At 44.2% G+C, this 24,193-nt stretch overlaps 1 protein-coding gene and 1 long non-coding RNA gene across 7 annotated transcripts in view; one reads left to right on the plus strand and one right to left on the minus strand.

Moving 5' to 3' along the window:
* Positions 1 to 9,774: 9,774 nt before the first annotated feature.
* Positions 9,775 to 12,872, minus strand: Gm46182. Its single transcript, XR_001779645.1, has 3 exons — positions 12,783 to 12,872; positions 10,987 to 11,110; positions 9,775 to 10,491 (listed from the first exon to the last, which is right to left on the minus strand). It is a non-coding gene; the product is annotated as a predicted gene, 46182 (long non-coding RNA).
* Positions 12,423 to 24,193, plus strand: part of Best3 (bestrophin 3) — a 39,374-nt gene continuing 27,603 nt past the window's right edge. Inside the window, exons 1-4 of one of the 6 annotated variants that reach the window (NM_001007583.1) lie at positions 12,423 to 12,921; positions 14,724 to 14,891; positions 18,617 to 18,711; positions 19,173 to 19,406. In NM_001007583.1, the coding sequence (NP_001007584.1) occupies positions 14,740 to 14,891; positions 18,617 to 18,711; positions 19,173 to 19,406 (481 nt within the window). In that variant the 5' untranslated portion in view covers positions 12,423 to 12,921; positions 14,724 to 14,739. The other 5 variants (XM_006513827.3, XM_030245153.1, XM_006513830.3 and 2 more) reach the window with 5 other exon arrangements.

Consider the following 24,193-nt stretch of genomic DNA (forward strand, 5'->3'; position numbering starts at 1 on the left):
ACTCGCAGCTGTTACTCAGCATCTGTTGAATTAGCAGGTGAGGTGGAGTCAGATACTTAACCCTCCCCCTCCCTTTTTTTTTTAACCCTTATGAAACACCTTACCTAATAAGTCGTATCGACTTATAAAACTTTCTTAAAGGCTATAAGGCAATGTTTGGTGCCCCACATCTTTTCAGCCTCTGGATAGTGATAATCAAAGTTTATATAACCTGATTATTTAATATTTATCATTAAGCCCTTAGAATTGGCCAGAACCTGGAGGATGGAGCAGTGACTGAGTGACCAGAGGAACGGAGTGTTGGTGCTCTGCACGAGTGAGCCACTAATGCTAGCTAGCTTAATGGCGATCAGCATTTCACATGTTTGGGGATTCACCCTAAAGTACAGGCTCTTAATTTAGGGTTCATGGATCCTTAGCAGGTCCAAGAATGAACTCTGGGGATGGGGATGGGGATGGGGAATGTCAACGAACCCCACTAAGGTTTGTGACTATGTACACGAAAGAGGTGCTTATAACCGCCATCGGAGTACCAATGGAGTACCAAAATGACCCAAAATGGCAAATTGCATGACTCCAAAGGGATATTTGCAGAACCTTAAAAGAAAGATGCACAAGATGCTTACCAAAGCATTGCTCAGGAGAGAAGGAAATGGGAGATGATGTGGGACTCTAATGGGACAGTAAGACAGGTAGATATGCAGCACACAGATCACAGTGTACTGTTGAATGACACAGCAGGTTGCCGCCACCTCCATCCTTTTTTCTACATGAAAAGGGCTTTTTCCTTTATTAGATAATTTGTTGAAATTGTTTCTAAAATCCTAACGGGGTCCTGTTCTTTTTTTCCCATTGGTTCCTGTGTTTCTCCCTAGGGCTTAGATCATCTTCGTCGTATTTATGTTAAGATAAAAACCGGACTGACCTCCGCCCCCTCCCTTGCAGACTTGAGGTTCTGTGTCTACCAATAAGTCTTGGACCTTGGTGGCATGCATCGCCCCACCCGAACAACTGATGCTTAAAGTTTTTTAGCCAGGTTCTTTGTAGAGAGAATTTTAACACACCAGAACTTTGTACTTAAAATCGAATGACCTGAGTATTTCAACGTTTAGATTCTGAAATGTATTTTCTTACCATCTCTCAATGCTACGGGAGCTGCTGATAGCAAAAGAGAGAAGATAATTGCATCTGAATACACACTCTACACTCAGATATCATCTTTGAGGAGTAAGCAAGAAACCTCTTAGACTCTTAGGCAGCCAGATCTAATCGCTCTGTCTAGACTAAATAAAAATCCATAACTATGGAATTCATGTAACTGCGATAAGAGGTACAGTTTGTTCTTATTTGTTACCTTTCAAAAACTAGAAAACAGAAGTAAGTATTTGTGTGAAGGAGGAGGAGGAGGAAGAAGAGGAGAAGGAGGACGAGGAGATCCCTGGTGTGTAAGGAGATCTCCTCAGACACACACACACACACACACACCAAACCACACACACATGCACACAGAGACAGTCAATAATGATCATTGCGGGTTTCTTGTTGACTTTTACAAAACACATTATTTTATCAAAACGGTAGCAGCATTTTTCAAGAATTGGAGAAACTATTTGGAAAACCATAAAGAAGGCAAGGCCACCATTGGGAATCAAATGTAACTTGGAAGCTACGAACCTTAGCATTGGCATCATGGAGGGTGCTCGGCTCTCCAGGTACACAGCAGAGTGGGAGAAACCATAAGGCCCCCCACAGTGCAGCAAGGATGCTCTCTGGTCCTAGGCTCCCACAGTGCAGCAAGGATGCGCTCTGGTCCTAGGCTCCCACAGTGCAGCAGGGACTCGCTCTGGTCCTAGTTTTGACATGTTCAAAGGGAAGTTGCACCTGGCTCTGGAAGCTTCTGACTCTATCTACCTTTTGTGAACTGACTCCCGTGTGAAGACACAGACCGTGTCCAAGAACAAAGGCACACACATAAGAGTTTGAGATAATTGTGTATTATAACCAGTGGTGTGCCTGTCAGCCCAGTATGCCGTATAACCAGTTCCCAGAAGCGCGCCATTGCTCATCTGAAGCAGACCAGGATTGGCTTTCCTCCTGGGAGGACCGTGACCCACTCTCAAGTCCAAATGTGAAGCAATCCATTATGAAACTCACAGTCTTCTCAGAACAACTGTGCACAGTGTGCATCCCCCATAAGTGACCATGGCTCTTCTCAATAATTCTTAGGACCTCCCCAACCCCACCCCACCCCCCATGTGCTGTCACAGTAATCCAAAAGACTATGCATTTTCCAAATATCATCAGTTGGTGCCACCAAAATTTCATACTCCAGATTATAGAAAATGAATGAGAAGCAAGCTTCCTTTGGTCATGTGGGAGAAGGGCCATTTTGAAGGGAGAGAGAGCACACTGGTTCTAAAGAGAGAACACAGGTGAAGAAGCTGTGTCTGAAAGTCCACTTAAAACAAACCCATCCTCACACACCCTTAGACGCCGCATCAATACGTATGCATCAGATGAGTGGATAAAGTGTGCTATATCTACACACAATGGAGTTTGATCCAGCCACAGGAAGGAAAGAAATCATATCGTTTACAGGACAATAAATAGAACTGGAGAGAGCCATGTTAGTGAGATGTTCCAGGCCAAGAAAGAGAAATGCTACACCTGCTCTCTCCTCTGTGGAACCTGAGTGCTGTGCGTGACTCTGTGTGTGTGTGCATGTGTGGGCATGTGTGCACGTGTGAAGACTAAATATGACATAATATAGGAGAGGGGAACTACCTGAGAGGAGGAGGGAGAGGAGGGGGGACAATGGAGAATAAATACGATCAAAGTCCATGACATGCTTACACAAAAACATCATTATCGGGCTGGAGAGATGGATCTATGGTTAAGAGCACTGACTGCTCTTCCAGAGGTCCTGAGTTCAGTTCCCAGCAACTACATGGTGGCCCACAACCATCTGTAATGGGATCCAATGCCCTCTTCTGGTGTGTCTGAAGACAGCAACAATGTACTCACACTACATAGAATAAATAAATCTTTAAAATAAAATCATTATGAAACTCTGCTTTCTACAATACACACTAACAAAGGCTTTTTCTTTTTTTTTAAGTAACTCATATCTACCCAGAAGTAAGTGAACACCAGTTTGAAGGCCATTGCTTTAGCCCACCCCCATTAACTAGTATGGGAATTAAAGCCCTGTTAGTGGCCTGGTGGGGACAAGGACCTAGGTCTTCCCACAAGCAAACCAGTGAGTGGCGACTCTACCAAACTGCTCTTTTTGTTGCGATCTTGGGATAAATTTCACGTCTTAGATGCTCGTTCCTATTTATAAAGTGAGAAGGTGGATGGTACTTTCCTTGGTTCCTCCACATACACTCTCCGGCCTGATCTGCACACAGTAGGCCCTGAGGCAGACATGGTTAAACCGACATCACACTTCTGATTGGTCAATGGAAGGCCCTAGCAAGGGCTTGGAAGGTCTAAGGCAGCGGGTTTTCAGTCCTTTCCCTGGGCCTCACAAGACCTCCAGGAAACACAGATGTTTACACTGTAATTCAGAAGGGGCAGATTTACGGCTGTGGAGTAGCAATGATGATAATTGTATGGCAGGGGGTCACCACAGTGTGAGGAACTGCATTAAAGGGTCGGGGCATTGGGTCTGATAAAGCAGAGTTAAACTGGTGAATTTATTCAACTGGCTCCCCATCTGGTTGCTATGGGTGGATGTAGACTGCCCCTAGTGTCTCAGACCTTGCCTAATATCCATTTATCTCCCCCAGGTCCTGGTCCTTTCCTCTTCAGCTGGAAAGGCATTTCCAGATAACCTCACCCCACTTCACGGTAGACCACAATTGCAAGCTGAAATAACCCCTTTCCTCCTCGACTTGCTTTTTTGGTCATGACTAAGAAAATGGTCAAATTTGAGTGGGGTTTTGAGGGGAGGGATAGAAAAATAAGGTTGAGACCTTGTTAGAATTTTTTTTTTTTTTTATGTTTTGAACTTTGTATTAGGATGTTTTACGGTAGAACTGTTACAAACAAAAAAACAGCACATAGTCCACAAAGATTCTTCACCTGATTTCACATGCTGTTAATATCTTACCAACTGGTGCTGTGATCACAAGCAGGAAGCTAGCTTTGACGGTATGCTGTTTATCTGTTTCACAGTGTTGGGGATGGAACCCAGGCTCTCACCCATGCTGGGCATATGTTCTGCCAGTAAGCTTCACTCCTGTGCTGGCTGGTTTTGTGTGTGAACTTGACACAAGCTGGAGTTGTCACAGAAAGAGGAGCCTCCCTTGAGGAAAGGCCTCCATGAGATCCAGCTGTAAGGCATTTTCTCAATTAGTGATCAGTGGTGGAGGGCCCAGACCATTGTAGGTGGTGCCATCCCTGGGCTGGTGGTCCTGGTTTCTATAAGAAAGCAATCTGAGCAAGCCAGGGGAAGCAAGCCAGTAAGCAGCACTCCTCCATGGCCTCTACATCAGCTCTTGCCTCCAGGTTCCTGCCCTGTTTGAGTTCCTGTCCTGACTTCCTTTGGTAATGAACAGCAATGTGGAAATATAAGTTGAATAAAGTCTTTCCTCCCCAACTTGCTTCTTGGTCATGATGTTTTGTGACTAAGACAACCCCCAAGCCTGGTCAACTCTGTTAATTAACCTGTAAATGTTATTTATTAATTCTATCACTTGTCTCATAAGTGCCCCAGTTAGACCAAGATCCAGCTGTCATATTCTTCCTTCCCCCATCTCAACATCCCAAGGACTTTCTTTGCTTGACTCTTGAAAGGTACCGGCCTAACACTCTGTCAACTCTAGAATGTGGTATTTTGACAATATAACCTAATATTCAAGGCATTTAAAAAAGTGCACAAAAACTATTCTCTATCTAGTAGTTTTTCCTAGAGGTTATCAATTCTGTAACTACTTTATGCACATCCCAGGACCGAGCAAGTACATCCTCTGGAGTGATGCTGATTCTAAGAAAAACAGAAACTTAGCCTGACCATTTGGGGGTGAGTGGTGCCAGAAAAATAAAGCGTCTAAGAGTCTGTCTCCGTAGCAGAAGGTCAGACTGGGTACTTGATAAAGAGGGTGTGAAGCTCAAGGGCACGGTGCTGGCACTTAGCAAGGGCCTTTGTGCCATGGCACTGCGTGACATTGCAAGACAAGCCAACTCATGCAAGGGAGAGAGCCTAAGGAGCCAGGCTTGGTCTTCTAATGACTCTGCCATAGCGACACTAAGCCGCTCAGAAGGGCTCTGCCACCCAACACTCTAACAGTGAGGACTAAGTCAACAGTTTATAATGTTGGGAGACATGACAAACCGTGCGGTAAGGAAGTGGGGAGCAAAAGCAACTACTTAGGGATTTAAATGTACGTCATTAGACTCAGTTTAATACTATGTCCACTTAGCAGATTACAGTGATAGGTTCTCCTTTAGCTCCCGTGACCTGTCTCACCATAGGTTCTCTGCCTGATCGGGCCTGGGTTTTATCTTCCGAAGTGAGACGATACCAATCAAAAAGTGGTTGGCTCAGGATGATGTTGTGCCTGTGGGCGTGTCTTGCCAGCCCAGTCACAGTCGCAATGTTCATAGCACAGTTATAACTCGTGGTTACCTTTCTTGTCTGGTGACATATACATAGTATCTTCTAACACAGTAGGGATGAGGCGTCTATGTGAGTACCAGTCTTGATTTATTTTTTTGTTTGTTTTTTGTTTTTGTTTTTCGAGACAGGGTTTCTCTGTGTAGCCCTGGCTGTCCTGGAACTCACTCTGTAGAACAACCCAGTCTTGATTTCTTACCCTCAAGTTCTGGACTGTAACCAAAAGCAAGGTCAACAACCTATAGTGCCTTAGGGTGTATGGGACCTCACTGTTCATCAGACCACAGGGGGATTTTTAACTTTCTGAGGGGCCACCAATTCAATATCTATAATAATTTTACCAACATTTCCAGTCCTTGCTAGCAAGATATAAGGATTTCAATCTCTACTTAGCCTCCCCTGTGCCTGTCTGGCCATTACGAAGTCAAACAGCCCTCAGGGGGCGGGGGAAAGATAGAAAAAAGATGCAAGAGACAGGTACAAGGAGAGATGCAGGCCATTACCACGTCAGCAGCAGGTGTTATTTCCCATTACTTTTTTATATTACAGTACCATGGGAAGCAAAGCCACACAGAAACAATTTTGCTGATATACACACATAAGACATTTTCTCTCACTCAAAAATCCACCCTGTTCCTTCCACCAAGGTCAGCAAAATCTTCAGCCCCTAGCGTTGAGCCTCAGGTGTACCTCCTCTTATCACTCCATGCCTTGGCAGGCCAGGAAATCCACCCGCAGACCCTAGCCTGCCTTGACCCTGCTTCTATTGATTTTATTTTTTCACCTGGAGTAGACTAAAGTTTGGTAGTTGTCCATTGATCATGGTCAAGATTTCAAAAGATGTTTTCCTTCTTGTACACAGATATTCTAGTCTTGAGACTTGTAGGTGAGTGGGTGGCCTACTTCACCTCGGAGCTGCTGAGCTACTTGCTGGCTTGCATAAACCGCCTGACCTTGCAGTGAGGATGAAGGACTCTGCTAGGTGCCTGAGCTGCTAAGAATGCACTAGGGCAAAGGTGAAAGAAACATACCAGCTCCAACCGGCGACAGACCCAGTGCACCCTCTGTTTTATATTTTTTCAATGTATTGAACATTTTTCAATGATCAGCATGAAGAGTAGAATGTGGCCCAAACAAGGCCTCTCCCCTCCTAGGTGTGTCTCACTATAGGAGATCGCTGTGATCCGGGTAGTTGAGTATATGTTAATTTAAAATGCACATATTTTGCATTTGATTTCTACGGAGTTGAAATGTTGAGAGATTTAAAAAAAATAAATAAAGTGTCTTCCATTGTTAAACGAAAAAAAAAAGAATGTGGCCCAAAGTTTAAGGAGACAGATACAATTTGGTGACAGAAATGCCACACCTTTCATCGCATTTCAGTGCCTATTAGCTATCGGTGAGGAGTGTGTGTGTGTGTGTGTGACTGTGTGTGTTTGTGCTTGTCTGTGTGTACATGAGTGTGTATGAGTATGTGTGAGTGTGTATGTGTAAGATTCATTTACTTTTGCTTTATTGCACATAATGAGGATTTTTTTGCCTGTATGTGCACGCAGTACCCACAGAGACCAAAAGAGGGCATCAGATCCAGTACTCCGAACCAACCTCAGGTCCTCTGTAGGAGCACTAAGTGCCTTCTCTCTCCAGACCTCCAAAGTAAAAGGGGTTTTGTTATTGGTGGTGGTGGTTATTTGGTTTGTTGTTTGTTTGTTTGTTTGTTTGTTTGTTGCTTGTTTTTTTTTAAGCAAAAATAGCTTTGGGACTGGAAAGATGACTCAGCCAATTGAAGGCAAAGCCCCCAAAACAGCTTTCAAATTTCTGCAAAGTAACCTAGGCAACTGTTAAAGATGTCCCACATCTGATGTCCCACATCTGATGTCCCACATCTGATGTCCCACATCTGCAGCAGAGCTGGGATGCAAACAACATAAGGTGCAATTGTGTGCAATTGTGTGACCCCCAAACCCAGTGATTTTTTAAAACACATCTGAAAGCAACAGTCAAGGTTTTCCTTTGACAGGCTGTCTACCATCTGAGTTGATTCTGGGGGCTTCTCTGGGGGCATTTCTGAGGCTTCCCCTTATCAACTGTCTTCCCTAGCCTGTATGTCATATATGTGGCCACCTCACACCCCACTAGTTCTAGTCTGATCCAGCCATAACAGGTTCTTAGTCTGTAAACGTTCTGCCCTTGTGGCTTGTCTGAGGTTCTGTGGCAAGGCTGCTAAGACCACACGTTTAACTAGAAACAGGTTAAAGCCCCAAAATCAGTTTGCCTTTTGACCCCTAAGGGGGTCCTTACCCATCTTACTCATAGGCATGCTTTAAAGCGGTTCCTGGAAAGGGAATCGCCAAGGGGAAAATATAAATCTACATGTAGGGCTGGTGAGATGGCTCAACAGATAAAAGCACCCGACTGTTCTTCTGAAGGTCCTGAGTTCAATTCCCAGCAACCACATGGTGGCTCACAACCATCCCTAACAAGATCTGGCGCCCTCTTCTGGAGTGTCTGAAGACAGCTACAGTGTACTTACATATAATAAATAAATAAATAAATCTTTAAAAAAAAATAAAAAATAAATCTACATGTAATTTCATTACATATTAATAAAGTTAGCAAGGAACATTCCTGATTCTCCTAAACGATCTAATGGCCTTTCCTACTTAGCTTTTCATAAGATGGCTCTGCTATGTGTCAAAATAAACTGAGAGGGAGAAAGTATAGAGCAGGGGACCAGCTGGAAAGCTACCAGTAGAGCTCTCAGGAGGTGAGGGTGGGGGGGGGGGTGGGGGGTGGAGTCTGAATAAATCTCAAAGGTGGCACCAGCAGGAGTTGATGAAAGAATGGGCAGTGGTGTAAAGAGGACATTTTAGAAAGCCCTTCATGTTTGGGGCCTTTTGCAAGGAAGGAATCTTATCAGCTGCAATGCGCAGCAGCAGGTAGAACACTCATTAGGAAAAAGATGGCCCTCACAGTTAGAAGCACATTTACAGGACTATGAAACCTGAGTTGAATTTGTCGTTATTTTTCTATTGCTGTGATAAGACACCATGACCACGGCAACTTATTTTAAGAAGCATTTATTGGGGGGATATAGTTAGTTTCAAGGGTTAGATTCTATGACTGTCATGGTGGGAGGGGCATAGCCTTGGGTTCGTAGCTACATCTTGATTGGAAGCACCAGGCAGAGCAGAGAGAAAGGGAGGGGGGAGGAGGAACAGGAAGGGGGATGGCAGGAGAGGGAGAAGGAAAGAGTCTGGGAATGGCAAGAATCTTTTAAAAACTGAAAGCCAACCACAGTGATTCATTTCCTCCAACAAGGCCACACTCATCTTTCCCAAACAGCTCCAACTGAGACCAAGTATCCTAACATATGAGCGGGGGGGGGGGGGGGGGGAAGGGGGCCATTCTCATTCAAGCCACCGCAGAGTTGAGCTGAGCTGACTATCAACCTGTAAGACATGACAGGCAACTGTTCCAGCTTCACGGGAGTTAGAATCACTGTAAAAACAATTCTCTGGCCCCGTTTGTGAGGAAGTTTCTAGATCTACGTAGAGCTATTGAGGCCAGAGGACCTACTCCAAGTGTGGATGGTTCGGTTCCGTGGGCCAGGGGCCCTAGACAGCATAAAGAGAAGACTGTGAACTGAGTGCCAGGGTCCAGGGGTCACTACTCCTGACCGTGGGTGAAACTGACCACCTGCTTCCTGCCCCTGCTGTCGTAGCTTCCCTGCCGTGATGCACTGTACCTGTGGAACTGTGTGCCAAAATAAACATTTCCTTAGAAGCAATGGGTGCTTCTCATTCCCACCTGTACCCCATCCACCATCTTTGAAACAGGGTCAAATGCAGCCCAGGCCACCTGTGTCCCCCGAGACTGGCCTCGAACATCACTACATGACCATGACAATAGGTTTTGAACTCTTGGTCCTCAGGCTTCCAAATACTGAAGCTACATGTGTGCACCACCACACCTGGCTTATCCCTCTACTTAAGGGTAAAATTTCCCTAAATCTACCCTTTACCCACATGATAATATGATTTACAAACACGGGTTGTCAAGTAACAGAATTTCACGGCTGTTTGGAATAAGCAACATATCTGAATTTACTTGATTTTGGTGAAATTGTACAGATTTTTAATTCATTTTCCCCTCTAGCGGTCTGGGCTGTGAATGGAGCGGTGTCATCTACTTAGGAAACATCATTGATTATTGCGCGCAGAGTACACTCTCAGCACTGTCTTCATAATTCTCTGGACTCGGAGCTTTTGTGTCTAAAATAGAAGGAAATTTCCACAGTGTCCATTTCAAAAAAGAGATCACCTTCATTACCTGAACGAATGCACTTCCATTTTGTTGAGTTGGCAATTTGTCTCTGCACGGAGAGGAACTGATGGCTCCTCAAATATCCAGTCTCCTCTGGGCTTAAAGCTGACCCTGTTGTAAAATGAACCGTGTTTCTAGTTCTCGGGGGTTCACTACTGCTCCCCGAAATCAAAGCCTAATTGAGGAGGTTTCCCATAGCCTTTGGTTTGGCATGGGGTGGAGTTCCCTGTCCAATGGCATGCATCAAACTTTGCACACCTGAAATCCAAGTGACTGACCCAACCAGCTGCCTGGTTTAGAGCCATAGATGCCATCACGGAAGCCCAGGCTGGCTTAGTCCACCAGAGATGGAATAAAGTCCGGGTTCTCAGGACACTTACCATCAGGGAAACTTTACCTGTATGGTAAGAATCATTGTGAGTGTTGTTCACAAATCAACTGAACTGAGATATTCTGTTGTTGAGAAATTGATCAGTCAATGGAACCGGGGGAGACGCTCGGTCGGTAGAACAGTTGCCTTGGAAACGCTGAGTTCAATCCCAAGCCTCCACATGAAAAGCAATCAGGGTGGTGTCTGAGAGTTGGAGACAGGTAGGTCCCTAGGGCTCATGGTGGGCTAGCCTGGCCTACTGGGAGAGTTTTAGGCCACTAAAAGGTTCTGTCTCGAAACAAAACAGTGGACACTATATAAGATAATCCATTTGAATTTTTAAGCTTTGTTTAGCTATGTTGTTTTACTTAAGCTTTGACCTTAGTCATGTCCCCTCTGTATCTAACGGCATGCTCATGTAGGGATTGTCTACCACATCTTTGTAGCAGAAAAAGAACACTATGGGATACCTGGTGGCCTTCACCAACCCACAGTGCTTACACCGCACCTGCAAAGCATGCTGATTTCCTGGTTTTCTGTTAAGGCCACTGCAAATTACGCTGTTTGGGGGCCGCTACACATCTAGCCGGAGCGGGGAGGTATAGAGCCTGCAGTGTTTCCCTTTTGTACACACAAGGGTTTATAGAAGTTCAAATTCCATAACGCTCACCAAATCTGAAAACTGTTTACAATATTGCAGGTCTAACCGCCCACTTTCTCCGCAGTACAGATGTAAGATGTGGCATACGACGTTTGCATTCTGCATGTTCACAAATCCCCCGTGGTACTCAAAGCTGTGGAAGTGTGATAACCAAACAGTAACAAGATCCAGTACCCGTTAATGGAGCCCCAGGGGTGCGATCAGTTAGCACACAATTACTAAATGAATATTCATTATTCACAGGACCCCCGACCTGAAGTTAGCAACAAGAGGAACAGGGACAAATAAGCCAGCAATACAAATAAGCCAGAAAAATTAATCTGTCAGGACTCTAAAGCGCTTGCGGTTTGACCAAGTCGCTCACATGCACATAAGGTTGACTAATTCTTTAGAAATTTGAATTTTATGTATTCCTTTTTAGGGCTGTGGGGGAAGCATCCATTTGCTTATTTGTTTTGAGGCTATCCTGGAACTTACTGAATTGCCCAGGCTACCCTTGAACTCAGGGTAAGTCTCCTGCTTCAACTTTCCCATCAATAGGATTACAGTCATGACCCACCAGGCATAGCCTAGTCTTGATTTTTATAATATTTTATTCTACATGTTTCTCTACAAAAACTATTTTTTGCTATTCTCTTTAAGCTTGTGGTGTAATGACAGGTGGAAAAATTACCTCAGAAAGTTAACAGGGTCTCAGGAAATGACCCTCAGATTAATTAATTAGTCTATCACCTACAGAACTCAGATGAGCAGCCTCTTTTAAGAAAGAAAATATCTATTATTATAAATCTGAAAGAAACCATCTCGAATAACAAGCTTTTCTGGTTAACCATGGGAGAAACATAATAAGACAGAGGGTTACAGTTTTCCACTGCACCAGGCCATCACATAATTCTCTGTGCACTTCTAAAACACACACCACACACACATACACCACACACACACATACCACACTCACATGTACACCACATACTTACCATACAAATATACTCACATCCTACACATACATGCATGCACATATGGATGTGCGTGCACACACATATATAAACCACACACATGTACACACACACATGTACACAATACACATGAACACATACACACCTATACACCATACACATATATACAACACACATGCACTTACATACATACACACACACACACCTATATACCACACACATCTATACACCATACATATCTATACACCATACACATGTACACATACACACCTATATACCACACATGTACATAAATGTACTCATACCCTAGACACACATGCATGCACACACACATATATACCACACATACACATACTACACATGCACATAAATATACTCACATCCTAAACACACACACACACACACACTCTTGCTGCTTTTAATGGAAGAGCATTCTCAAGATCTCTCAGAAGATCAGAATTCTTGCTTTCATTCCTGTCTGCCCCAGTGTATGGCTCCATAAGAATTTATTCTTCATTTCATGCACAAAAAGACTGTCCTAATCCCCTCTTTGGCTACTGGAGTATGTTCAGACCTTTTCAGTAGAAAAAGGCTTTTCTTCCTTGATCCCAGGCCAGAGTTGAAATGAATCTTAACTGGACTTAAATGGCCCAGCATCCTCCCGCCACCGCCGCTGACTTCTTGTTCAAAGGGGTACTTTGGGCGGCAGGTGGAGTTATAATTATAGATTAGAAAAAAGCACCATCAGCAGCTGTCACTTCTGTTTGTCCCCAGCTATAACTGTCATCAGTGGGCAAACTGGCACAGACAGGCCTCTGCAAGTGGAAAAACATTTAACCCTGGACTCACTACACGCTGGATCGCCACAGCAGCAGGAGAACTAGGAGGAAACCCAGCTGGTCACCAGTGAGGGTGGAAGCCGGCACCTCTTCAGGGACGGCAGATCGTTTGAAGATTTCTCTTCCCTTGAGAGACTCCAAAGAAATAGGTTAGTGCGCGAGCCGGCTTCTGCACTTGAACGTGACCTTATGCTTGGTGGGCGTCGGGTTTCGGACAGAGCCTGAACTGAGGGTGAAGGAGTGAATGGAAGAAAAGGGGATTGGTTAGAGGCTGTCCCTTGACGGGGCCTGCCTGGAGAAGAGCTTAGGACATTGCTGTTCTGTTCTCCCCTGTCGCTGAGTTCTCCCGAGGCAGAGAGACAAGGTGGCGATCTCAAAGCGAAGCCTGTTTTAGGGCAGGCACCCCACCCTTCTGTGGTGTCACCTACTGACTTAGGCAAAGGGCCCTGGTTTGTTTAATTAAAATCAACAACCATGGAGGACAAATCAGCACTTTGCTGTTGTTGCTGTGGATACAGCTGCCAGCTCTTACGTCCTTAGAGAAACTGGATAAATCACAGTTGGATATTTGCCTGTCTAAATGAAACATTCTCTTATTTGTGATAGAATGTGTGATATAAATCGCTCTACGGGGGGAAAAAAATATGCTCTAGGGTTTGTTTGGTTGGGTTTTTGTGTGGGTGTGTGTATTATAATTTTGACCTAAAATCTATCAGCCTGTGTTGCTCTGTGAGAAGTTCTTTGTAGTTCCTTTGGAGAAAAGTTAACATTTTAAAGAGATCTCCTTTTGTTTGCATGTGACCTATACTACCCAGTTAGCTGAGTAAGGTTTCCAAACAAAGGTCGGCTTTGAGCCATCTATTCGAAGTCCGATGGCACATCTCAGTGAGAAGCCGAGGCATGCCAGGGAGCTCAAAGAAAACTGGGATTAGGCCCCATTCTCATCCTGCCCACGTCCACGAAATGAATCCAGAACAAGGTGTTCTAAATTACAGACACACTAGGGATGTAGCACACATGAGACAGTGCCTGCCCAGCACACACAAGACTCGGTGCCAAGCAAAACGCTAAGTAAATACTACATACAGTGGCGGTGGTACAGTCCCACAATTCCAGCGCTCACTGGAAATGGAGCAAAAGTTCAAGGCCAGGTTCAAGGTCAATGTGGGATGACCCTGTCTTCCAAAATAAGAAAGAAAAGACTCAGTTTGTTTGTCTCTGATTATTTCATTGAGACTTTCCAAGGGGAAAGTGTAGCCTTTTTAATATCAAGTTTACGGCTCCCTTTGAAAGGTACAGAATTCCGACTGTACACCCTGAGAGCTGCTGAGAGACTCACATCTCAGGAAGATACCCCCACCCCCCGACACACCCAAGTAGCCCATCTGTTAAACTGCTCTGGGGGCCGGGCTTCCTCCTGACAATCGCTCCTGGTTCCTAAGAAGGGATCAATAACTTTTTCCTCTTAGGAAGTTTAAAGGTGAAATCAATATTTCTTTAAGGATTTTAGCAGACACTGGCCCAAACAACGAGTATAGCCACTGCTTTTTAAAAACATCATCAGTTTAGCAAACCAATTTCCTAAATCCTCCTGCGACTAAGAAGTGGCTAGTATGCCTCATGTGCTAATGTTGATTATGTATTGGGCAAAAGCTACAGACTCTAAAATAATGCTTATCGAATGCAGAAATGTCAGGGCTTCTAAAAACAGTCTTTCTAGGGACCATCTTCTTCTCCTTCTGTGTCAGATTTAGTGCCGAGATGCTAGATGGTGATACGGTATTATCTACAAGTTCTAAACTATGAGAGGAGTGCGTGATGCATGGAGGGTGGGTCAGCTGATTAGTTTTTGGCTTTAGTTTCCTTTGGTTAAGAAAGAAAGGGAAAGTGTATGCCTGTGTTGACATCCAACTTTGCTTTTCACTCGTGTTTTGTCTTCTTGCTCTTCTAGAACAAAACCACCCACGATGACTGTCACTTACTCCAGTAAAGTAGCAAATGCAACATTTTTTGGATTTCATAGGTTGCTTCTCAAGTGGAGAGGTAGTATCTACAAGCTGCTGTACAGGGAATTTATTGTTTTTGCTGTTCTTTACACAGCAATCAGTCTGGTGTACAGGTACCTTCGTTTTGCATGTCTCCTTAAATGGCCCCCCCAGGCATTATGTAAGAATACAGTCTCAAAAACTGGATCCCCTTGGTTGCCGCTAGCCTCTGCATTATGTAACAATCTCCCCACCCCTCCCCACCCCCCGCATGAACCTCTCTGGCGTCCTCTCTTCAGGATAGGGTATTTTAATCCACACCTAACCACGTATTTGGAGCAATTGACAGCCACCGTTCAGACAATGGGCTCTAATTCCAGCCCCACAGAGATGGATCCCGATGAGGTATCAGCCTAGCTGCTTTAAGTGTCAACTGAAAGTTTTATGCTGACATCCTCATCGGTGTGCCGATTAACGGCCAAAGCCCACAGACAAATGCTTTTGTGTTTCTCTCAGTGATGTCATGTGGAGTTTGAACATGTGATCTGACAGCTTACTGCAACTCTACGTGGAGTTAACATATGGGTGAATAGAATTTACCAGACAGCTTTCCTTCCTGTAGTCTGGATGGTAAGCTCTGACCTGGGATGATGTCCTCCAACCTCACCAAAGAACTAAGGCCTGAGGAATAATTTGTTCTCTTTATGTCTTCTGATTTCAGGATGTCACATTTGCAAGAGAAGGTATCTATTCTTTATAACACGGGTACCTGTCAGGTTCATACTTTGAGGGCTAGCATATCCACCTCTCCCAACTGAAAAGTATTGTCTTAGTAACATTTCATCACTGTGATTAAAAAAAAATGAAGCTTTAGGAGTTAATAAACTAAAACTGAATTACATTGGAGGAAGCTAAAAGGAAAGCCTAAGATTTTCAAGGCTGTATTTCCACCTTAGCTAGGTATAAAATTTTTTCTTCCATCGAAGGTGAACTAACTGTGAGTCACAGTCTCACCTACATCCTTCTTTGAAACTATGAGACTCCACTTGGAGAGGAGAGGTATTCATTTAGTTGGCTGATCATTTCCAAAAGCAAACTGTGAACAACTATCTTGTTCACAACAACCCATCAGTACTTCCAGCCCAAAGATGAGGATGTAGCTCAGTTGGTACAATGCCTGCCTAGCAAGCACAAAACCCTGAACTCAATCCCCAGGCACTGATAGCACACACCTGTAATCCCAGTATTGAGGCAATGGAGACAGGAGGATCCTGTTCAAGATAACTTGCTGCTTGAGTTATAAGAAACTCTGTCAAAAAAAAAAAAGACAGAACACTATCATTCCATACCAGTATACATATTAGAACAGATTTTGTGGGACTAAGGAATTAGCTCAGTGGTAGAATGCTTTGCCTAGCAACTGGCAGGCTCTGGGTTCAGTCCCCAGTTCAAAAATAATCAGAACAAAAAACACCAAGGCAAAAATCGCAAGAATAGATTTTTGTCAAATATTCTTAGAGACGTCTGATATCTTTCAGATATCTCCTATATTACCTTAACAGTTCACTTATCTGTTCCTTGAACCTTCAGAGTATGACATGGTGGCAGATTAGTGGTGTTCCAGTATCACTATCTCATCAGTTCATTCTTCACTAATGTGAGTTTACTGCTGCTACTGCTGTTTAGAAGAGAGAAGCCCCAAGAGCAACTGCTATATCCCTGGAAATGCTCCAATATCAAACTTACACCCCAAAACTCTACACAGATTTTTGTCTTTCCAAAGATCAAAGAGTACAAACATTCGCAGCAATCACTTTAACTTGCTTTTTTCTTCTTTTTTAAAAAAGTCTCATTGTAAATTCTTATAAAAGCAGATCCTTTTTATCTTAAATATTTACCAAGAACTGTTGGATTCATAGGTCTCCAAAATCAAGCAGACCTGAAAATATAACCATAGTTTGTGCTTTGCCTGGTATTGACTTTGAGTTTAACTCTTCCAGTTTGGAGGAATTTGACATAATACTCTCTGTGGTATTTTCTAGATAAGAATATCCACATATATCTGTCCAATTAGCATCAATACCACCCATTTTGGTGCTACGTTTGAAGATATACAGTTGCCTTACAGTTATTTATGTAATTGATATTTCTGGTCTTTACAACACCATAAACTAAAAAGAACCCTGAGACTCCTAGAGCTTTGACAATATCCCCAAGTCTAAATCTATGACAAACCTGTTCTATACCTTGGCCTGGCCCAGCTGATCCCAGGAGCTGTGCTTTCTACACTGAATACTTTAATGTGCATAATTAAATACTTTATGTATCAGAAAGCCGCTCTGTGACTTGTTATCAACAGGACCCTCCCTGATTCCACGAACTTGATCGCCTCACCCAAAGCTGACACAAGAACTCCCCACAACCCCTATACCTCAAATTCTTTATTCACCAAGACCAGCCTGACAGTCCTCTGCCTGCAGCCCCCGTGGCTGGACACTGCTCCTCTTCTATCAGCATTCCACTCACGGGCGGGAACTTTTGAGACTTGTTCCGATAGGTTTTTTCTTAGATTTCTTGTTCTTTAGATGAACTGAACTATTAATCTATGCAAATTCATATGTAGCCTCTCTTTCCACATCCTGGTAATTATTATTAATGTGTCTTTAGATTCCTTCTGGCTCTGAATTCCCTCCCTGAAACATAATAACGGTCTCATTATGGGCAGGTGTGTTTAGCAATCTCAGAAAATAAGTTTGGGGAGGTAAAGTCAGATCTACAGGAAAGGTTTTGATATTTGAGCCCATGGCCAAATATAACAGTGAAAGTTTCTGCCTTTCAGGTTAAATCAGCTTTATTTATATCCCAAGCATTGCGAATATTAAAGTAAACAATCACAATATTTCCTGACAGGTAGTATATGCACAATCTAGAATGCATTAATTGGCTTGGTTAAATTAGTACGTTCTGGATTAAAGGTCAAGATGTTGAATGTTACTCAATAATGACTTAATAACTCTTACCCACCAAATCAATAGTCTCTTTCTTTTAAGTATTCCTAATGAATAATTGAAAAATGGAAACCAAGCCTGGTGGTGAAGGCCTATAACCTCAGCTAATTGAGTGGCTGAGGCAGGAGAATTACAAGTTCAGGGTCTGCTTGGTCAACAGCAGCAGTTCTCAACCTTCCTGATGCTGTAGTCCTTTAATACAGTCCCTCATGTTGTGGTGACCCCCACCCCCCACCCCGAACCATAACACTATTCTGCTTTCTACTTCACAACTGTAATCTTGCTACTGTTATGAATTGTAATTTAAATATTTTTGGAGATAGAGGTTTTCCCACAGGTTGAGAACCACTAGTCTATAACATGAGCTCAAGCCAATGGGGCGACCCCTGTCTCAAAACAGAAAAGAGTGACCTGCCGGTGGTATTCAGTGATTGTCTGTCTGACACGCCCCGGCCCTGGCTTTAATTCTCAGAAAGAAAAACAAAAGACTCTTTTGTAACATGTCTTTCTCCAAAATCCAATGAACCAGTTATATAAAACTTTAAAACTACAAAGCTTTAAGAAACGAAGTGGTTAACAATTCCATTACTTAATGGTTATCAGATTTATGTGCTAAAAACCTTTAATACCGGAAGCACAAAGCATTTTTTTTTTTTAAATTTTAGAGGCACACCAGTTCAAGGGAAAACAAAAAACAAAAACAAAACAAAAAACAACAACAACAACAACAACAAAAAACCAAGCCAACTGAGATTAAGATTTGTGGTTAACTGTTTGCACTTGCTGTCTCCTGCAGAGCAGGGGCAGGAGTTCCGCGTCATAAAGGGCTGTGCGTTTTATTTTTGCTCCAGATTGTTACTTACAGGAGCCCAAAAACGTTACTTTGAAAAATTATCAATTTACTGTGACAGATATGCTGAACAAATTCCAGTAACCTTTGTGCTTGGTAAGTATAGGTCACACGCAGAATGCAGCCACACAGCTGTCTCCGTTAGATGACACAGATGACCGCATGAGAGTGCTTCCGGGCTGTGAGGCTTGCCGGGAAAGCCGCTGCTTGCAATCGTGCACAGCCGACCCTAAAGTTCGCCTTCAGGGCTGCTTCTGCTAAGTTAGCATGGGACAGTTTGAGGTCGTAATCTGCTGTTGGACCTTTAAGCTTTCTCTTCACTAACCGTCCATTTTTGCAGTCAGTATTTGAGTTCTAATACCCACTTACCGGGTGCCCTGACCTTGTCAGGCATATATGGCATTTCCTCCCCTCCAGGAGGGCAGAAATCCTAAGGTCTGGAGGATAACATATTTTCATAGCTCGAACCCCTAAGAAAGCTAAAATTCTGCTACACGTGTGTCCGCTGAGATGTCTGCTGTAAGAAACTGCATGATGGCGTCTGGTTATCCCAACAGGGTTTTACGTCACTCTGGTAGTGAACCGATGGTGGAACCAGTTTGTGAATCTGCCTTGGCCAGACAGGCTGATGCTCCTCATTTCCAGCAGTGTCCACGGGAGCGACCAGCATGGGCGCCTGCTCAGAAGGACGCTGATGCGCTACGTCAACCTGACGTCCCTGCTCATCTTCCGCTCGGTGAGCACCGCGGTGTACAAGAGGTTTCCCACCATGGACCACGTGGTCGAAGCAGGTACGGGGTGTGCGCTTGGTAGGAGCCACCAAAATGCTTTTGAAAGCACCCGGGTGTATTTATTCAAGAAATGTGGCAGAAGCATTCTTAAAGGGCAAAGATAAGTAGGTAAGATAGGACTCCTGCCCTCAAGAAGTTTCCTTGGCAGGTAGAAGACAGAAGTAGCCGAAAGCCAAGATGCCTTAAGATAAATAATACAGTGATGGTGATCGGTCATTAAAAGCAATTTATTTTGTTTATTTTGTTCTGTTTTTCACTTGTTTTTTGCTTTGTTGGTGGTGTTTGTTTGTTTGTTTGTTTTACTTGGTTTGGCTTTGGCTTTGGCTTTGGCTTTGGTTTTGGTTTGTGAGACAGGTTATCACTGTGTAGCCCAGGCTGGCCTTGAACTCACTGCAATCCTCCTGCCTTAGCCTCCCTGGTGGTGGGATTACAGATGTGAGCCACCGAGCCTAGTTTATAGCTATTCCAGTTAGGTCTCAGGATGTCCTGAAAACAGTAGAAGGTGGATTTTAGAGATTGCAAGCCGTCCTGAGTCACATAGCTGCAGAGCGGAAGGAAGAGAATTAATATTCAGGCTCAGAAACGCTATAATAAAATGTGTCTTGAAGCAAAGTTGAAGGCTGGTTTGCTGTCGGTTTTCGTCCAGGTAAATTGGGTGAAACCCTCCTCCCCGGATGTGGTAGTGAAAGGCTCTCTCAGGGTGGACCTGTTGTCTCTCTTGTGTTTCATGAGACGGTAGATGTAGCTATTCTATGTAGGTTCCTGGGTCGTTCCTGGGCCTAGCATGCTGAAAACGAGTCACGTGTGAGGTATGGTGCTCTCTGGTATGTAAATGTTTAGTGAAGAAGCTGTTCAGCCAGCAAGGGCGGAGTGAGGTCATTCCTGGCCCACAGTGATGATCCGGGTGCTCGATTCTGCCTTCATTTAGGCTGCAAAGTAAGAAAACGAAAGTGTACTCTCCAGTGTCCATTTTCCTCCAAGAAGAAAACTGGAGGGTTTTGTTTGTTTGGGTTTGTTTTTGTTTTTACTTTGATGTCTTTCTCCTTGTTTTGAGGTTTTTTTATTTTATGTTTTTATTATTTTTTTATTTGATGGGTAGCACAGATAATATCTAAGAGCACATAGCACAAGGGTTGGAATTCTGACTCCACCGCTCACTAGTCACATGACAGTGCTTAGGTACTTAGCCTTCCTGTGCCTCTATCTTCACATCTATAAAATGGGCTTATGCTAGCGCAAATAGGTTGTACATCTTGTAGGTTCAGTGTGAGAACTAAGTAAGTTGATATTCCTAGCACCTGGAAAGGACTGTGTACTTTCTTGCTACATTAAAGGAGCCATCCAGACCGGCTAGTACAAGATTTTGGTCACTTCTGAGGAATCCTCGTGCCCATGACAGCCCAGATATTCCAGATCTATTTTCACCACAAGATTCAGAAAGTCGGGGCAGGGAAAGAAAGCAAGGGTATATGTACGTGATAGGCCATTTCTCCACCAGTGAAATGAGCCGATTCAAGGCAGATTAGAGTATATTACGGCAGGTTTGTTGGGAAGTTGCTCTAAGGAAAGTTCACTGGCCCCCTAGACTGAGATCAAGGAAGTTACCATGGAGAGGGGGTGGGGGAGAGAAAGAGAGAAAGGGTGTGTACAGGGAGAGAAGACAGAGAGAGAGAGAAGGGGGGAGAGAGAGGGGGCGTGGAAAATGCCTGGATTATATCATGAAGAACCTCTAAAGGAAGGGCAGCCCAGCCCCTAGGCTGGAAAGTTCAGAACTGGGGGCAGGGTTTGTCAGGTAGGGACTGAGGGATGCTGGGAGAATCTGGAGGCCAGATCTGATTTGATATGTAAACTATGCACCTCAGTTCCTTGTCCCTGGGTCCTAAATCAAACCGTAAGAAAGTTGTGGGGTGCAAGGAACTAGTGGAGGATCCAGGCAGAAGGTTGAGTAGCCTGGCAAACACACAGGGGTATTGTGTGAAATGCCAGGATCCAAAACCGAAGTAACCGCCTGCTGTCCCCCCAGTGTATATGTAGGATAACTTCAGAATAACTAGCCTGAACCGCTCCTGGGCAGCTTCAGTTTCTTACCCTACCACTGACTGACCTCTTGTGCATCTAAAGTGCATTGCCCTGGGCCCCACTTTGAACTTACTGACCATAACCAACTTGAACCTTTAGATGTCATGCTTAGACCCCTCAGTTAGACACGCTGCCATGTCTCTCCCTCTGTCTCTGTATTTTAAGACAATCTTGTCACCTAGCCCAGACTTGTCTCTCATGGGATCAAAAATGTACATCCTCATTCTTGACTCCATGTCACTTTCCTGCACAGAGGTTGACAAGCACTTAGTCTTTAAGGGGACGCTTCAAAAGCAAACAACAACAGAACTCTTTCTGATTCCTGGCAAAAAAGGAAGAGGGAGAGGATAAGAGCCATCACCACTAACAAATACCCACAAAGAAGACGTAGATTTAGACCATAGCCTTCCTGGGGACTGAGGAATTCTAGGGCATGCCCTCGGGCAGTGAGTCTGAGTAACTTGTTTATACATAGCTAGCATAGTTCTTGGTTTAAAAGTCTTAGTTTCTTAGGACTGGATGAAGGAGACAAAAAAAAACAAAAAACAAAAAAAACAAAAAAAAAAAAAAAACAAGAGATTAGATGGAGCCAAATCTTTCTTAGAGCTCATGAACCTGTGACTCATACCAACCATAAAAGGGCCCCATTGATCCTGGGACAATGGCAGATAGTGGGGGCTGCAGCAAAAGGGTTGTCCCAAGTTCAAGGCCAGCATGAGCTACAGAGTGAGTACCTGGCCAGACAGGAGTACATAGCAAGATGATGCCTCAAAGGGCAAAACAGAAATGAAGGGGGCGGGGGTGCCTTTATAAAAGGGGCAGAGGATGCTGCTCGTCTCAGGAGTGTAAAGTGTGAGCGCGGCTTGTGTAAGGCGTAGAGCCCCTGTGCTGGTTGGGAGAGCAAAGGTTCCAAGCTCCTGAACTGCAGGAACAGACCCAGAGGCCAGCACTTCCTGCTGCCTCAGCCAGCACCCTCCGTCCACAGCAGCGCTGACTCATGCAGCGTCTGGCTCCTTCCCCCATGGACAGAGCTGACTCAGAGTGTCACCAAGGCTCTGTTCCCAAGGTGTCCCAACTGGACACATGCCTCTGCCACTCCCTGACTGTCCTTTGCCTGCCTGCGCCAAGGATTCTGGGAAGAATAGGAAGTTGGAGATAGTGGAAAATATTTGGCAGATGTCCTGAGTCCACAGTCAGGGCACCTACTCCTGCCTAAGGGGACAAAGCAGTGGTAACTTATGCCACTATCCTGCACTCTGGGGGCAAAATAAGTGGGTAATGCCGATGATAGAACCACAGCCACACACATACATCCCACCCCCCCATACATACATATATACATACATACACACACATACACACACAAACATGCATACCCATATACACAAATACAAACACATATAAACACCCATACACACATATAAATACACACATATATATACATATACACATACACCTAAACACACACATATATACACACATAAATGTAAACACACATACACAAATACACACATAGTCACATATACACACACACACATACACAAACACACACCTTATCTACCTACTACCCTACTTAAAATCACCTGTAAGAAAAAAGTATGTATTTCAAACTACAGTGCACCTCAGTTAATGTTAAATCCAGCGATGACAGATGTCTGTATCTCACAAGATCCTAGGGGCAGTGGTAAGTGGTCCCTGCCTGAATCAAAGGCAGAGAGATACTGAGAGTTAAGATGGCTTCCTCAAAAGCTCTGCTTCCCACTGCTTCCTGGAGGGCTCTGGCTTGCACAGCCTCCCTCAGGGGCACGGGGAACAGGGAAGGGTAGGAGAATGGAGACCAGGGGCACAAGGGAATACGGGAGGATGGGAGAATGGAGGCCAGCTACCTCCTCTGAATGTCCAGCTGAGCCTGACAGGCCAGGCCCTTCCCTGCCACTCTCTGAATTCCTTTATTTTTAAATGAAACAGTAGAGTTTTTATTATTCTGAGGAGTAGAAAGACCCCACCGCATGGTACCAGGAAGATATATCTGATTTGTTATCACAGGTTAAAGTTCTCAAATTAATAATAAAAAGCTTGTATTTCTGCTTACGCTAGAATTGAACTAGAAGTCAGTCAGTTGTGTTACAAAGCCCCTGAAGTGGGGGGAGGGGGGAGGGCGCAGTTATTTATCAGGAAGACTGCAACAGAGGCTCTGCTACTTTGCCTGTGGACTCTGAAGTTGCTCTGGAAAGTTCTAGTCATTCCAATCACCTGCCCTGGAAAATGTCACTCGTCCTAAGCTAAGTCCATAATCATGGATCTTGGCTAACTCCGGGCATGACCTTAATCAAGTTTTTATATTTTAGAAGCGAGCTGAATCCAAATCTTCACCCAAGACTTCACGAGTCTCAGGGAACAAAACAGGTCTCTGCCATGAAACTCATCAGAAAATTACAAAATAGTAATTCTCTGCAAAGAAACTCACCAGAATCGGAAAGATGGAAATAGAAAATTACCAACCTACTCTTGAGAGAGTAAACAGTGAAGCTGGCAAAAGCTACCAGGCACTTGCTCATTCGATAGAACTTCACTGGGGAGGGAATGTAGTTGGTTGGTAGAGAGCCTGGCCAGCATGCACAAAACTGTGGATCTAACACACACACACACATACACATACACACACACACACACACACACATATACACACACACACACACACACACACA

Source organism: Mus musculus, chromosome 10, assembly GCF_000001635.26.
Source record: "Mus musculus strain C57BL/6J chromosome 10, GRCm38.p6 C57BL/6J".
Taxonomy (NCBI): domain Eukaryota; kingdom Metazoa; phylum Chordata; class Mammalia; order Rodentia; family Muridae; genus Mus; species Mus musculus.